This window comes from Zingiber officinale, chromosome 5A, assembly GCF_018446385.1.
Source record: "Zingiber officinale cultivar Zhangliang chromosome 5A, Zo_v1.1, whole genome shotgun sequence".
NCBI lineage: Eukaryota > Viridiplantae > Streptophyta > Magnoliopsida > Zingiberales > Zingiberaceae > Zingiber > Zingiber officinale.
In genome coordinates, this window is record NC_055994.1 from 3,790,907 (window position 1) to 3,808,333 (window position 17,427).

Sequence of the window (17,427 nt, forward strand, 5' to 3'; positions counted from 1 at the left end):
CAAAACTTGAGGAGGTAGAGGAGTACCAAGGGACGAAAGATTCTTAGGCCAGGATAGAACAAAACTTAGACAAAGGATGAGTAACTTACTGGGTTATTTGGGTCTTGAGAAGGAAGGATCAGAATGTGGCAGAAGGAAGGTCGCCGAAGAGAAAGATCAAAAAAGATGCAAGGCAAAGTGCGGAGGGCACATAACGTTTAGGCTTATATAGAGGAATTTAATTGCCACCGTTAGGTTGAAATGACCTGCTTAAGGAGGATTGTTGATTTGCAAAATTGAGCATGCCAGTGTATTATACGAGGCAGTTGACGGCAGTAAGCGTTGTAGAGAATGAGTGGTGGGGTCACGTGGCATGCACCCATAAACGAACATTTATGAGGGACGTGACAAGCAAAATATTTTGTGGCAAAAAATGTCTTTTTGCATGTCCTCAGTACTATCAAGTACCTAAGGCACGATCAAGAACATGAGTCTTGCAAATCACCAAGTATAGAAGGTGAGCGAACGAGACTAAAACTCGAGTCTAGTCAATTGCCTACATCTCCTTTGACTAAACTTGAATGAGAGGCTAGTGATATGGATTATAGCGAGCGAATCCAGAAGATGATGTAGTAGTCAAAGTCAAGATGATATGGCGGTCAAAGTAAGGATAGAGGAACATTCCACACTTGGTCCTGTTGATCACCCAGCCTCAAAATTCTCGAGTCCTACCTGCGCGGCTCTGAAGCATGGTGTTCGGATAATGCTGGTCGGGTACACATTCGGTCGAGTATAAGGACTCTAGGGTTTTACTCTAAAACTAAAGAAATAATGTGCTCAGTTAGTAAATAGTTGGTCGGGTTCAAAAGAGAACATAAGGCTCTCTGTGTACACCCAGCCAAGCAAAGTTCGACTGGGCTTAAAGGCACTTAGCCTCACAATGATCTTAATATACGATCGGTCGGATAAGAGCTAGTCGAACATAAGGCTTTCTGTGTACACCCGGCCAAGCAAAGACTGGCCTGACTCAAAGACACTTAGCCTCACAAAGATCTTAATATATGATCGGTCGAACATAAGACTTTTTTTGCAAACCCAGCTGGGCATAGGCCGGCCAAGCTTAGCGCCCTTAGCCTCATAAACCTCTTTATACTAGGTCAGTCGGATATAGGCAGGTTGAACATAAGGTTCTTTGTGTATGCCCGACCAGACAAAGATTGGGCGGGCTTAAAGTCATTTAGTCTCATAAACTTCTTGATACTTTGTCAGCTGGATAAAGGTTGATTGAACATAAGGCTCTCTGTGTACGCCCAGCCAGACAAAGACCGAGCAGGCTCAAAGACACTTAGTCTCACAAGCCTCTTTATACTAGATTGGCTGGATAAAGGTCGATCGAACATAATGCTCTCTATGTACTCTCAGCCGAACAGAAACCAGGTGGATTTAAAGACACTCATCCTTGGGAAATGCTGCATATATGGTCGGTCGAGCAAAGGTCAACTAGATTTACGTTACTTGATGTCATATGGTCCCTAAAATAAATCTCTAACATACACGATGTATCATATGACTTCTTGAATGGATCTTTGGCATATTATGGGTACTATATTAGTCTCTGAATATATCTTGGCAGTATTTAACACACGTCAGAATAGATTGATACCAATACAGGTTAAAGGTGCTTCATTTCATACGGATTACTATAAATGCCCATCCAAATAAAAGATCAGCCCAAAATATATTCAATGAAGGACATTTCAAGTAAACAGCCGGCTCAAGGATCGACCTAGATATATTTAGCAAACAAGCAGCAGACAACATTCTGATAGCCTGTCAAAGTTGTCGGATAATATTCCTTGGGAATTCCCTCACTAATTGATCCATTACAACAGTATACTCCAACAACCTCATCAAACGCCAAGCCATAAGCGAGAAAAGAGGTATATCTGTGGGTAGAAAAAAAACTTCTCAGACTATCATTACAGACTATACTCTTTTTATCACCTAACAAACTCTGACACAAGGGGTCACCTCATGATCGTGGAGGTTATAAGAGGTGGTATATAAAGGGGGGATCCTCTCCGTTGGCAAGATACACAATTAGCATCATCTAGACCTTACTCTAATACATATCCTCTACTATTCTTCTTCTTCTCCCACTCGCCAGAAAATGTACTGATTTGAGCGTCGGAAGGCCTTGCCAGAGACCCCTTCCCTGGTCTTTGGTCACTAACATCTTGTTGGATCGTCTGATTGTGCACAAGATTGAAGGAAAGTTCCATTCCAAGATAAAGAAGTCATCCGCCAGTCAACAAATCATCCACTATAGCTAGTGTGCCATCTCCCTAACCTTTAGATAGGATCACTAGACATAATACTTGGATCCCAACAAGTTGTGTATAATAATTCTAGACTCGGATACATGACCAGTTTGACAAACAAAATGTTCATCTCATTAATAAGTCAAAATAAAAAATAAACCAAAGTTTGAGTTCCAAAAGCTTATCTAACTAAGCAAGTAGGACCAAATCAATTTTATATACCTAAAAATGAAATATACTATATAAAAACAAAATAAGATAAATCAAATATAAACCCAAGCCATCAATACAACTTAACACCAAATCAAAAATAAACCAAGTAATTTAAATTCAAACTGAAAACAAAAGTAAAAACTATTAATTCAAATCCAAACCTAACATATAAAACTAAATCAAATTCAAATTCAAATCTAACATGTAAAACTAAATTAAATAACTACAAATTCAATTTAAACTCAAATTATAATCAAGTTTATTATAACTATAAAATAAATCAATATAAACCTAAAACTTAAAAAAAAAAAATCCAAGTTCAATAATTCATGGGGAGACACCAAACTAATTGGCACCTCCAAAAATAATAGTTTATCCAGCTGGGTAGTTAGGACTAGATAGATTAGGGACTGATTTAACTTGGTAAATAGAACTAGAGAAGTTTGAGATGATAGTAAGTTAGGGAAGCTCTTTTATACATATCTAGGAAGAATTATATGTGTTAGACCTAGTGCATTTGACTTAATGGAACTAACTGAAGCTACCTTTTACCAATCTAAATTGATTAGATCAAAGTTTTATACTAAGTTCTTTGGACATGACTATTTGAAAAATCTCAAAGTACGTGGTTTAGTATAATAATGTCCGTATGACTTACCATAGTCTAGAAATTTATTCAAAGAATGCCTACTTGATTAACCCAAAGCTAAACTTGAATCTAACACAAGTTAAACCAACCGCTAAAAATCTAACTTAACTCATCTCACAAAACGATATGATACATTTGTCTGAAAACTTTGACTGTGTGAGATGATTAGATAAATAAAATCAAAACCAAATTTAAAACTTAAAATAAACTCAAAATTAATAACTTAAATTCAATTTAAATAAAAACTAAACTAAATCTAAATCCAAATTAATATCAAATTAAATTAACAAAAATTGAAATCAGATTAAAATTAAGTAATAAATTAAAATTGAACAAAATATATGAAATTAAATTAACAACTCTAATCAAACCTAATTTAAGCTTAATCGTGATTTAAAAATTAATAATGACTCCTACTTTATAGGAATCCAAGTGGATATTAGATAGTGGTTATTCCAGACACATGACTGGAGATCACACCAAATTCACTCAATTAGAATACAAGAGCTTAGGAACTATTACATTTAGAAACAACGACAAACTTAAGGTAATTAAGATAGGTAATATTGAACTTGAATATGATTTTGTTATTAAAAAGGTATTACTTGTTGATGATTTTAAATTTAACTTATTCAACATTAGTTCAACTATTTGATTTTGGTTGTAAGGTTAAGTTCTTGTCCTCTGAATGCTTAATTAAGCACACAAATAACCCTAACATAAGACTTAAAGGGTTTAGAAGAGAAAATATCTATCCAATCAACATAATCAGCTCCTCACTTAAGTGTCACTTGACACAAAAAGAGGAATCTTGACTATGACATAGAAGACTGCCCCACACTCACTTTAGAAACCTCACCAAATTAAATGACTTAATTAGAGGACTACCAAAACTACCCAACTTAGACTCAACATTTTGTAATACTTGTCAACAAAGAAAACATATCAAATCAACCCACAAACTAACTAATTAAATTCAAACCAATTCAACACTTGAATTATTATACTTAGATTTATTTGACTCACATAGGATTAAAACTATTAGTGGAAGTTTATATTGTCTAGTAATAATTGATGATTACTCAAGATTCACTTGGATAAAATTTTTAAAAAATAAAAATGAAACATTTAAAATATTTAGTGATTTTTGTAAATAAATTGAAAATAAAAAAGACTTAAAAACAAAAGAATTAGGAGTGATAACGGTGGGGGAATTTAAAAATCATAGGCTTACAAAATTTTGCTTAGAAAATAGCTATCACCAAGAATTCTCATGTCCTAATATACCTTAACAAAACGAAATAGTTAAAAGAAAAAATAGAATCCTCTAAGAAGTCACTAGGACAATGCTTAATAAATACCAACTACCAAAATATTTCTAGGCAGAAGCTGTTAGTACAACCCTCTATATACAAAATAGAACAACAATAAATAAGAAATATAATAAAACCTCGTTTGAAATTTACTATAATAAAATACTTAATATTAAATATTTTAAAGTATTTGGGTGTTCAGTCTACATATTAAATACAAGAAAATACTTAGGAAAATTAACCTTAAAAGTTGAAAATAGAATTTTTGTAGGATACTCACTAAATAATACAAGGTATAGAGTTTACTATAATAAAATACTTAATATTAAATATTTTAAAGTATTTGGGTATTCAGTCTACATATTAAATACAAGAAAATACTTAGGAAAATTAACCTTAAAAGTTGAAAATAGAATTTTTGTAGGATACTCACTAAATAATACAGGGTATAGAGTTTATAATAAAAATACCCTAAGAATTGAAGAAACAACAAATATAAAATTTGATGAATCTAACTCTAAGGAAACTAACTTAAATCAAACTCAACCTCAACCAATTGACTTTGTTAGAGCTAACACTAATCTAGGGGGAGAAGTTAAAGTGAACACCTAAATCAAATAGATGAACACGAAGCTGAACAAAATCAACCACAAGAAAATGAACAAATGCAAACTGAATGTAAAACAATAAGAGTTAGCTTAGATCACCCAATTGAACAAATAATAGGTGACCTTGACCTAAGGGTTCAAACTAGATCATTATTTAGAAATCTAAGTTAAATATCTTTAATTTCTAAGATTGAATCCAAAATAGTAGAAGAATCCCTACTTGACTCAAACTAGATTATAGTTATACAGGAAGAATTGACCTAATTTGAAAGAAATGAAGTCTAGGATTTAGTACCATTACCTAATCATAAAAAAGTTATAGAAATAAAATGGATGTTTAGAAATAACTAAGTGAAAATGGGGGAATTATAAGAAACAAAACTAGATTAGTAGTTAAAGGGTTTAGTCAAGTAGAGAGACTTAACTATGATGAAATTTATACCCTAGTAGCTAGACTTGAGTCTATTAGTATTCTACTAAGCTATGCAACACATAAAGGATTTAAGCTTTATCAAATGGATCTTACATCCACTTTCTTAAATGGGCTAATCAAAGATAAAGTGTATGCAGGTCAACCACCTAGGTTTGAGAGTTTAGATTATCCTGACCATATATTTAAACCAAAGAAAGCTTTGTATGATCTTAAACAAACACCTAGGGAAACAAGCACCTAGGGCCTGGTATAAAATGTTGACTTCCTATCTAAATTCCAAAGTGATCCTATCTGAAAGTCGATGAGATGGAAAGTTGGGGGTGTGGCGCTCCCACTGACTGCCTGTGGACTCCGCTCCGCCCTCCAACACAGATGACATCAGTGTCGAGTCAGGGAAGGGGTCCCCGACGTTAGACCTCTGACGCTCAAGTTAGTTACTGGCGATGAAGTAGAAGGTGAATCAACAACAAGAATGAACAATGTAGCACAAATAGTATCTATTGCAGACCTCCGTCGATGCTTGGACCCCCCTTTATATAGAGCTCCGGTAGCTCGCATGCACGCTCCCCAAGGTGAGCACACTTCCCAAAGTTTCTCCTGAAAAGACTTGTCAGTAAAGTGTCCCTGACACAATACCTTAACAGGCTAAGCATATCTCTAATGTGACAATGGAAGCTTCCTCCGTACAATCTTCTGGTTGACCATGCCCGGTGTCAGCGGCACTAACTCCCAAAAGGATGTCAAGGGATAACACAGCGAGGTAGTTGCTAGGCAGAGCGGGATAGCCGCTCGGTTGGGACTTCGCTGTTCCTATATACCACCCATTCGGCCAGGACTTCTTTGCACGTGTCGCATCCACTCGGTCGGAACTCCACTGTGCTTGTGCCACGTCTGCTCAGTCGGAACTCCATTGTGCCAATGTCGAGTCCTGCTGTCGGCTTCTACATATCGTCTCCTTCTCCGTCTGGCATTCAATACTCTATTGAGGTCGGTCATTTGACACCTCCCCGTGTCAAAGGTAGGATCGGACCAGAACCTTCTCATCCCGGTCGGCGCATAATCATCCGACCGACCGATGATATCTGAGTGTTGACCTGATCGCTCGACCAGCCGATGATATCTGAGCGTTGACCTAATCGCCCGATCGACCGATGATATCTAAGCATTGACCGCCTTGACTTTGAGCTCCACTATGACAGCTATCCCCCGCAGGATGGGCCCTCCTTATCACCACATCAAAAAGGATTCAACCAAGGTTGAATTAATCCAACTCTTTTTGTAAAATCACTTAAACAAGATATCTTTATAGCCCATGTATATGTAGATGATATAAATTTTAGATTAACAAAGTCTAAATTTTTATAAGAATTTATAACTTTAATGGAACATGAATTTGAAATGAGCTTAGTTGGTAAACTAACCTATTTCTTAGGTTTATAAATTTAGTAAATAAATGAAGGAAATTATGTTTATCAATAAAAATATACAAAAGAATTACTTAAAAAATTTGAAATGGAAAATACTAAAGAAATAAAAATACCAATAACAACTAACACAACTTTAGATAGTGATCTGAATAGAAAACTAGTATATCTAAAATATTATAGGAGTGTCATAGGTAGCCTCTTATACTTAACTGTAAGTTGATCTAATATTTTATTTACAGTTAGTATGTGTGCTAGATACCAAACCTGTGCTAAAGAATCTCACCTAACCAATGTAAAAAGAATCTTTAGATACTTGAAATGCACACTAAATATAGGAATTTGGTACCCTAGAATATCTAATTTTGAACTGATAGGTTACTTTGACTTAGATTATGCCAGCTATAAAGTAGATCGAAAAAGTATAAGTGGTGGATGTCAACTACTTGAACCATCACTTGTCAGCTGATTTAATAGAAAATAACACTGTGTTACTTTATCTACTACTGAAGCGGAGTACAAAGCAATGAGTAAGTGTGTGACACAATTATTATGGATGATGCATGCATTAAAAGACTTTAACTTAGAACATAAAAATATAAAAATATTTATTGATAATTTAAGTTTAATTATATTAACTAAGAATCTGGTCCATTATTCAAGAACCAAACATATTGAAATCAAACATCACTTCATTAGAGATCACATCATCAACCGAGACATTGAACTCAACTATGTTGAGTCCAAGTCAAATCTAGTTGACATCTTCACTAAACCATTGCCAGAATGTGAATTTAGTAACTTACGAAGAAGGCTGGGAATTTGCACCATAGACTAGGACTCTTATTATCAAATAAATTTTTAAATGATTTGCAAATTCTAGGCTACTCTTATTTTTTATGCTTTGAAAAAATTTCCATTTCTCTAGAGTTTTAAAAATTGCTCTGGCCTTAGACTAGGTCGAACCCCTAGAAAAAATGATCCTATAGATCTAGGCAATGAACATCTCACAAGCACACTAGGTCTACCTTGATTGTGTATTCAAAAACTTAGAATAACGTGAGATGCGTAGGCCTTTTGTCTAGACTTTAAATGTTTATATCAGTATATCAAAATAAGTCTGGGCTATAAATACAACAATACATTAATTAAGTTAAGTAGTCCTTTTTCAACAAATATCTAACTAGACAATATCACTTAACTTGACTATCCTAGTGAATGCTGCTATTTTCTAATAATTAGTTAGTAACTATGTAAAATATCGAAAATGGGCATAACACCTTTAGGGAATTTTTCGGAATTTTTAGAAATTTTTCTGGAATTTTTCGGAGATCGTATGGACGAGTTTACGGGGATAAAAACTGGGCCCCGGGAAAACCTGTTTTGGGCTACCCATTTAAGTGAGGAAAAGTTGAATTTGTTTATTCATTTTTTTTCTTTTCTTTGTTTTCGCCGAATTCTTTCCTTCCCCCGTGTGCCCGACGCTGCCGATTCCTTGCCCTAACCGGCAGCGGTTTCATCCCCTCGCGATTTAAGCGTGGCCGAGTGTTGGCATCCCCTTCTTCTTCTTCCCGAGCTCTGCCCTAACCTCAGCGAAGTCACCGCCGCCGCATGGAGTAGCCCCGAAACCTTTTTTTCTCTTCTCCTCTGCGCGTCAAAGCCGATTCCCGACCGCCATGCCCAATTCTTCGTCACCTTCTCCACACGACAGATGCCTTGTTCCTCTGCCTAGGGCTCGAGCCATCGTCGACGGGATTTCTTTCTGCCCTAGCGCCGGCTATCTCCTTCTTCTTCCTCTTCTCTGTGAAGCCGAGCCAGTGCCTAGCGCCGAGCAGCAGTGTCGCAGACCCTCCCCTGTGCTCTAGCATTGTCGACAACAGTTCTTCTCGTTGTGCCCTAGTCGAATTCCTTCCACCTCTGCCGACTCCTCCCTCTTCCTCATCTGATCTTTCCGATACTTCTATGCCACCAGTTGCCGGCAGAGACGATATCGAGTAGGTAAGGCTTATTGGGTATTTGGGATTTGATTACTTTAGTTTTGCCATAATTTGGGAGTTTGGTATCAAATCTCTAATTGTGTTAATGGGAAGTTCTAGACTTAGGTTAATGTTGGCTGTGGATTCAAGCATCACCATTTGTAGGGCGTTAATTGGGTTTCCAGCAGCTGCCCGGTTCTGACAGCCACTCCATTCAGTGGCTACTAGTTCCTGCAACGACTGTGAATCTAGGTAAGATGTAGGGTAACAGATCCTTGTTGTAGATGAGAAGTGTTAGCAAGAATTGTTAACTTGGATTCATGTGTAGGTTTTAATGTAATCGAGTAGTGGAATGATTAGGGTTTTATCATAAATTAATTTAGAAGATTTTATTTAGCTATTCGTTTAAATTTGTAGCTAAATAAAAATGTACATTATATGGTTGACACAGGATTTTGACGCGAGACGAGTATCTCGATTGTCGGATTGGACCTTTTCAATTGGAGGCGGGTACTTTGACTTTATGTCATTTGATATGCATAGTAATGTTTTTAACAAATAGCAATGATTGTGTTTCTTATTTGCTTCTGTTGATCACTACCCGATCTGTTACATGTTTGTTTGTTTATTTGTTATGCATATCATGTTAGTACTTATCTGATTATACATGCTTATAGAGGTAGTGACACAACCATGTTATTTATTATGTTCAGGACCTAGGGTTTTTGATACCTTATCTGATATGTGTACCTTTGATTTGATTCATTGTCCTATGGTACACATTATATATATATATATATATGGATAATGTTATGCTGTTCAGGATTTTGCCATGCTTAGTGTCATGTATCATTCGCATGATTGCATGCTGCGCGATAGTCTGCTCCATTATTGTTGAGCACATCACCAGTTTCATCTCTGTCGGTGCTCCGTTGGTCCGCTCATGGGTAGCGTGACGCTGCGTGGTAGCACGTCAGTTTGGCTCTGTCGGTGCTCCGTTGGTCCGCTCATGGGTAGTGTGACGCAGTGTGGTAGCACGTTAGGGATCCCTCCCCGTCAGTGTGTACCGGGAGATGAGAGCATTGAGCTCCCCCATTTATGATTTGGGGTAGGAGGATAGGTGTACTTCGACAGCATTCCGTCCATTCGATCACTCATCAGGAGTAGTGATATCAGAGTGCACGGTTGTCACAACCCTACCCACTCGGTCTCACCATTGTGTGTGAGATGGCTGACTAGCGTCAGGGGTGACCATGACATTTGCATCATATGCATGATGCATTTATTGCTTGTGTTTGCTGCATTTACTTGCTGCATTTATATGGATACATATGATTGACATGCATACAGAATTTATGACACTCTCGGTCTGACGACCCTGTTGTACTTATACCCTGGTCCTGGTTAGTATAGTTTTCTCCTGCTTATTTCAGTTGCATTTATCCTTCTTGTATCAGGAAACTGTACACATGATTAGTGCTGGTTGTTATTTTCTTTATTATGCATATCAGTTGATACCCGCTGAGTGTTGGACTCACACCCTCTTCCATTGTTATTTTCAGGTTGATGCTGTCCGGAGAGTTCCAGTCGCTAGTCCCCTGTAGTCCACGAGGACGTGTGTTGATCTTTTAGTTTTTCTTGTTTAGACTATGTTTAGACTTGTGTTGTTTTGATACATCTAGACTTGTATCAGTTTACTATATGGATATTGTCGATGACTTTCATTCGGATTTGTTTTACTGCATGCCTGCCTAGACGGCAGAAGAGGTGAGTGGATTTATTCCGTCAGATTTGTGCTTTATGGGTGCAATGGAGTAGGAAATATGTTTTGAGCTTTATGGGTGTAGTTGAGTAGGGTTATTTTTGAGTCTTCTTATCATTGCTTTAGTTGTTCACTATTAAACTGCGTGGATGTTTGGATGTGTGTTATGTTTTATTATTGTTATTGTTCCGGCCGTGTTGACCGATGTATATGTGGCCCTGAAGGCATTGTAGAAGTTTCAGATTGTCACCCGTATAGGGGAGGTGCTGTTGAAATTTCTTCGGACAGGGACTTCTTCGGAGCGTGACAAACTAAATGTTAGACATTTAAGGATAAGTTTTAGATGAATATTTTTAAAGTAATATCAGGTTCAGAGGAAGAATATTTGAAAACTACTTTCAAAATGTCATATGTCAAAATGTTTCCTTTTTTTTTGCTTTTTGCAAACGGGTGGAATATCTTGAAACTTACTTAATTTTTTTTGTTTATTTGAAAAATATTTTGAAATCTTCTTTGAAAAATACTTTGAAAAATACTTTACAAAATTCATGCAAAGCTTTATGTTTTGAAAATAACTTGTAAATTTTTAAAAAATGTTCTTGAAAATACTTGGAATTTTTATTAAAATTTTCTTTAAAAATAAATTTGAAAAATCCTTGTAACATGCTTTTTCACTTTGTTGAAATGTAATTATTTTAAAAATATTTTTAAAATTAATTTGCTTAAATTCTTTGAAAATATTTTGTAAGTTTTAAAATTTTCTTTTAAAAATTATATGTTTAAGAAAATGCCTTGAAATTATTCTGAAAAATGATTTTAGAAATAGCTTTCAAAAACTTACTCTTCTACTTAGTTTTGAAAACTGATTAAAATTATTTTTTTAAAATATTTTCAAAAATTACTTTGACATGTTTAAAAACTTTTTTAAAAATGCTTACAAATTTTTAATAAAATACTAAATTGCTTAACTGTGTTTGAAAAGTTTATTTTCAAAACTTTTATTTCGAAATGTTTTTGAAAATTTAATTGAAAAGTCATATGAAAAATTTGTTTGTTTTTAAAATTCTATTTGCTTTCAAATTTGAACCGTTACAAAAAGTGTTTTGAAAAATATATTTGTTTACTTCAAAACTTCACCTGACAATTTATTTACTTGAAAATTTATTTGAAAATATTACTTAAAAAAATCTGTTTAGAAAATTTATATTGTAGAAAATATATTCCTTACCAAATATTTGTCTGAAAAATTTATTTAAAAAAGATAGCACTTTTGTTTTCAAAAACTTGTTTCAAAAGATTACTTTGAAATCATACTTACTTGTGTTAAATGTATTGTATTATTTTTTTTATATATATGCAAAAGGGAGGATAGTGGATTACGTTAGAAAAATCAACTCACTTTATTCAGATTTTGAAAAGTAAACTCAATTTGCATTACATGTTTAATGATTATTTGCATGTATTTTTTTTTAACTTTAACCCAGTTTATCATTACATCAAAAAGGAGAGTTTATTGGTGCAGCTTGCACTAATAATCAAGTTTTAATGTATAATAAATAGATTAAAGTTAGATGTGTTGTTTATCTAATATTTTATCAAGTGTGCAGAATTTGATGGATCTAGAGAACCGAAATACTAGGTTGAAGTCTAGCTAGGTTGATAGCTAGCACGAAATCTAGATTAGTTGAGATATGGCAAAAGGAAGTCCAGATTGGTTTAGATCTGAGAGGAAGTCTTGGTGGATCAAGAGACCTTGCAATTGGTAAGTGGAGATAAGTAACTAGAGGAGAGATCCAGTGAGGACGTATTCCCGGTTGAGGAAACAGTAGGTGCTGGTCTTACCTAGAGTTTCAGTGAAATTCAAAGTTAGTATCGTACAGTCTAGAGACTGTCAAAAGTTACCTTACTCTATATATTATTTTTACTTGGACTAACTTGTGATGTAGGGTGAAGATTGCTAGAAAACAAGCATACAAGTGCTCGTTACTTGTCGAGGAGCCCGGACTGTCCGAGCGCTCGGAGATACTCTAGGCGCCTGGATCAGGTGCTTTGAAGCAGTACTCGGGTGACACCGCAGACACATAGAGGGTCCGGCAACCCGGAGCATGTCCAAGCACCTGGATCAGCAAAGTTCATCTAGAAGCTGAGTTAAAGTGCGACGACTGGTTGACCCACATCAACGGTCCAGGCACCCGGAGGGAGTCTAGGCTCTCGGACGTGGATAAACTTCGAGGATGAAGTTTTGACGAGAGCTCGTTACATTAGCATAGTCCAAGCAACTAAGAAGGGATCCAAGCACTAGGATGAGGCTATAAAAGGAGAGTTCGACCAACAGCGTGAAGACAATATTTGCTACAACTTTCATTCTTGCGCGCTGCTCTGAGAAAGCTCCAACGATCCTAAAAAACTACTCCGGCAATTGATGATTAAGAAATTCTATTCATACTTTCTTCTTGTCAATAACTGTCATGTATTCAAATTTTATAATTCATATTTTTGAATTAATAGTGATTACCTAACAAACGTACTCAATGAGTACGGGCTTTAAAGTATAAGTCATTGAAAGATCTAAATTAAATAAAAAAATACTTGTGTTTGTGTTAGCATGTACTTTTTTTTATTTTCTATCTCATATTTTTCGTAGTTTTATTTCCACTACGAATTCAGTATCTTAAAAGTATCATTACCGTCTGATCAATAAAAAGATACGGGCACACGTGACTTCGCGAGAGTATCCAAACTACCGAGGGAAACTAAAAGTGACGTTCACTTTTGCTCCGATAATTAAAAAAAAAAAAATCAATCCAGAAAAGAAATTGGGGAAATTCAACAAGTTATCTAATTCTATTTCTCCGTATTGTTTTTTCGGATACTTTGATAAAGAATTTAAGATGCTTGGATTGGAAATATCAAGGGATTTGGACTCGGACCCCACCGGTTCTGGCACATAGGCAAACCGGGCACGGGTCTGCCGACCCGCCACCATCGCACACTTCGCAGAGGCATAGATGACGGCAGGGGAAGATGACGACCGACGCCGGCCGGCACCAGCAGGCGCGACACGCTCTCTCAGGCTCTACTCGGTTCGCGCCACTAAAGGCCGACTCGGCCGAGTCAGCGCTCTTCGCCGGGTGTAGCGCAGCGGCGGCCTGCTGGAGCTGGGCGTGGAGGGAGGCTACTTCTGCGTGCCCGGCCTTGACTCTCTCTTGCCAAATCATCAATTCTGTCAGGAGGCGAGCGACATGGTGCTCCAGCTCGGCGCTCCGCCGCGCCGCCCGCTCGACGTCCGCCTCCTTCTCCCGTAGCCGCAGCGCGGCCGACTTCTCCGCGGCGACCAATAAAGAACAGATGCTCCTCTGACTCCTCTCCAACGTTCGCCGCAGGTGCTCTCCCTGTCATAAAAATCTTTAGTCTTATTGGAAAAAACAGAAGCAATCGAATTGAGAGGGGGGAGAATGCTACTTGATCGTAAAGAAAGCGCTCGATTTCGTCCTTCTGCTGATCAACACAGACAGCGAGATCACTGGAGAGGAAGGAGTTGGACGACTGCTGGTTCTTCTGTAGGCGCTGTTCCTCAACAGAGAGGCCAATGCCGGTGGAGACGAGAGGAGGCAAGCGGGCCTGAAGCTGAAAGGAACTCACAAGCGGCGGGTGAGGTTGCAGGTACGAAAGGTGGCTCTGCAGCACCGGCGCCGCCGCCGCCTCCGTGGAATCTCTCCCTCTCTTCGCTGGATTCCGCGCCGCTATTCCATCCACGAGGATTAAAACCGACGCAATCAAAACACTCAAAAGGTAGCAACTTCAACTCACCTCCATCGGCGAACAAAAAAACGGATGCATCGTCGGCTTGAGCGAAGTAACTCATCACCTCGAGCGATTCCGGATTCAGATCGCACACAGAATTCCCAAGATTCAAACTTTACTTTGAAACCAACGTGAAATCCTCCACCAGGTCGCTCAAAATCGGAACTTGATGGCAAAATCAAACACGAATTGATTTGAGGCTCCTGTCCTGCTACTTCACCTTTCACCTGCTCTGTCCTCTTCGCTTCAAAGCTGCAAGGAAAACTGGAAAAGGATCAATAAGAAATACAACAATCGGCCTCTTAAGGAACGGAACAGGGAGTAAAGCCAGGGAGGTGGAGGCTTTTTGCAGGCGCAGGAGACCATAAAAACCCACTCTTTTATTGGTTTGAATGAATCGACTTTCTTCATTTGCAGGGTCTCATCTCGTGTTGAGACTTTCTAGGCTAACACATTTTCGATGCTGCTGCTGCTGCTGCTTTTTCTTTTTTTTCTTGTCCTCCTTTCTCAATCCTTCTCTCCTTTCCTTTTTAGCATAACATCCGTGTATGCTATTCCTATGAAAAAAGAGAAAAGAAAACAAGAAAAACTCATTAACAAATGAACATGGAAGAGAGCTCAAACACGAAGTTTTACTTTTTCCACTCAGGTGAATAATTTAAATACAATTATCATCTCCACTTTGTTTTTTCTTGGTTATAGCAGAGCAGCAAGCAACAGGAGCCTATTTCTGCTCTCTGGTCCATTGCATCGTTGAAAAATATCACTGAAAAATACCTGATGGGGTTCTGAGTTCTGTCAAGATGGGAACGTTTCAAGAACGCCAATTATTTCCAAGGACGTCAACGTCATGGAGAAAGCCATGGGCATGGAATCCGCCATTAAAAGAGCCACCACCCTGCTTTCGGTTTCTACCACTGCTGTCGCTGCGACCAAGGAGGCAATCTTTCGTCTTCTTCGCTCAGTGGTTCTCGTAAGAGATCTGGATTTTTCAGCTGCCTTTTGCTCTATTAGTTATTTTCTGTCACAGGAAAACTATGCTGGAATATTTAAACAGTAAACGAATAACGAACACAATTATTCAAGATCTTACTTGATACTGATTGAGATCATTCGGGTGGCAATCAAGGAGTGTCTGGACATTTGATCTCTCTTCTATTAAAGCTCTTGTCATTCTAATACGCCCTTGTATATGGTGCAGCGATAAAATATTCAGATTGTCATTAAGATATTCGTAATTCGAACCTCAGTTATGATAAATTTGTTATAATTTTTTCTTCAAATTGGGCACGTAATTAAAGGATGTTGGACTGTCCGCTACGAGCTAATTTACCCTGGTGGTCAGTGGGATGAGAAACTTCCGTGAGACCCTGGTGGCTGGTGGAAAATTTCCATGAAATCAAACCGGTTACCCCAAGTTGAAGTTACCCAACCTGATTAATCATTTTTTTTCTTGTCATTCTAATACATACCAAATCGATTAAATGAATAAATTTGAATAATGATTATATTAAACGAAAAACTTAATACATATATACTCTCATTAACATTTATAGACAATTTTATATGAACAAAATTTATGAATCATATTTATCAATAAAATTTTTATCAACATATTAAATATATAAAAAATTTTAAAATAAACAAATAAATTTATATTATTAAACTCAATAGCATCGATCAAATAAACTTAATTGAGAGTATAATAATATTTAGGCGAGGCCTATATATTCAACGGTTTAATTTATTTTAAACTTAGAGTAACTCCGTTACTTTATCAAGTAAACTTGAGCATTACCAAGTTAGATTCGATTTGATTTATTTATAACTCTAAATGAGGACAGTGGAATTAAATTATATGGATTTCTCTCATCTCCACATCAACAAAGAAAATTTAAAGTGAAAAACAAGGGTGATGATGATTCCATTCTCTCTTCGTTGTCTTCTTTATTTTCACCGGATGATATTGATATTTCGATGTCAAGATGATGGTATAGCCTTCTTTTTTTAATTAAAATGTCAAAATATTCCAATAGCTACTTGTTAAGAGTGAGTCGTATTTATCTCATTCTCACCTTCAAACATTAATTGGCCTCTTGAGATGCGGTTTGGATGGTGCTACAGAGTTGTTGTTTGATTGATTTGATTCTCTTGTGTTGGTATATGGGCATTATGTTCTCCACAATAAATATAACCTGATAAAATATTGAAAATATATAAAGAAATCTGTTTGTGACTGATGATAAAATCGAAAGTAAAGACAGGAATAAACACGTGAGGAAGCACCATAAAAAAAATTACTATTCTGACTATTAAAAAAGTTATATATATGTATAATAATTTAATTATCTTGTAGCAGACAAGATGACAATATAAGATCATCATTGCCCTCATGAATTTATTCATAACTTTACTTTTAAATTTTGACTATATATATATATATATATATATATATATATATATATATATATATATATATATATATGATGTTTTCAATGATTAAAGTGGTAATAGAAGATAATTATTATATTTATAGTGCTTACAATTAGGACGGTAAACAAGCCGAGCTGAGCCGAGTTTTGGGATGTTTAAGCTTGTTTAATAAGATAATCGAGCTGAGCCAAGCTAAACTTAAAATGAACCAAGCTTTTGAAATGAGTGTTCAAGCTTGGCTTGATTTATTTTTTATGAGCTTGAGCTTGTTTGAAGCTTGGCTTGAGCTTGATTTGTTTAGATGTTATCAAACTCTCAATTCAAGCTTGGCTTGAGCTTGGTTCGAGCTTGGCTTAAGCTTGGTTCGTTTAGATATTATCAAGCTCTCAATTCAAGCTTGACTTGAGCTTGGTTTGAGCTTGGTTCGTTTAGATGTTATCAAGCTCTCAATTCAAGCTTGTTTGATTGTTTGAAACTTTTAATTGTTTGATTGATTATTAAAATTGATAATT

The 17,427-nt window shown here is 36.5% G+C and overlaps 1 protein-coding gene across 4 annotated transcripts; it reads right to left on the reverse strand.

Annotated features, from left to right (window-relative positions):
* Positions 1-13,494: 13,494 nt before the first annotated feature.
* On the reverse strand, positions 13,495-15,510 carry LOC121979292 (BOI-related E3 ubiquitin-protein ligase 1-like). Of its 4 annotated transcripts, none has more exons than XM_042531269.1 (5): positions 15,260-15,510; positions 14,859-15,039; positions 14,489-14,734; positions 14,141-14,421; positions 13,495-14,070 (listed from the first exon to the last, which is right to left on the reverse strand). In XM_042531269.1, the coding sequence occupies exons 3-5, from the start codon at positions 14,541-14,543 to the stop codon at positions 13,588-13,590; spliced, it is 819 nt and encodes a 272-aa protein (XP_042387203.1). In that variant the 5' UTR covers positions 14,544-14,734; positions 14,859-15,039; positions 15,260-15,510; the 3' UTR covers positions 13,495-13,587. The 4 variants fall into 4 exon arrangements, with proteins under 4 accessions (XP_042387203.1, XP_042387204.1, XP_042387205.1 ...); XM_042531270.1 differs by having other exon boundaries at positions 14,489-14,746; XM_042531271.1 differs by lacking the exon at positions 15,260-15,510 and adding an exon at positions 15,119-15,259.
* Between the last annotated feature and the right edge of the window lie 1,917 nt (positions 15,511-17,427).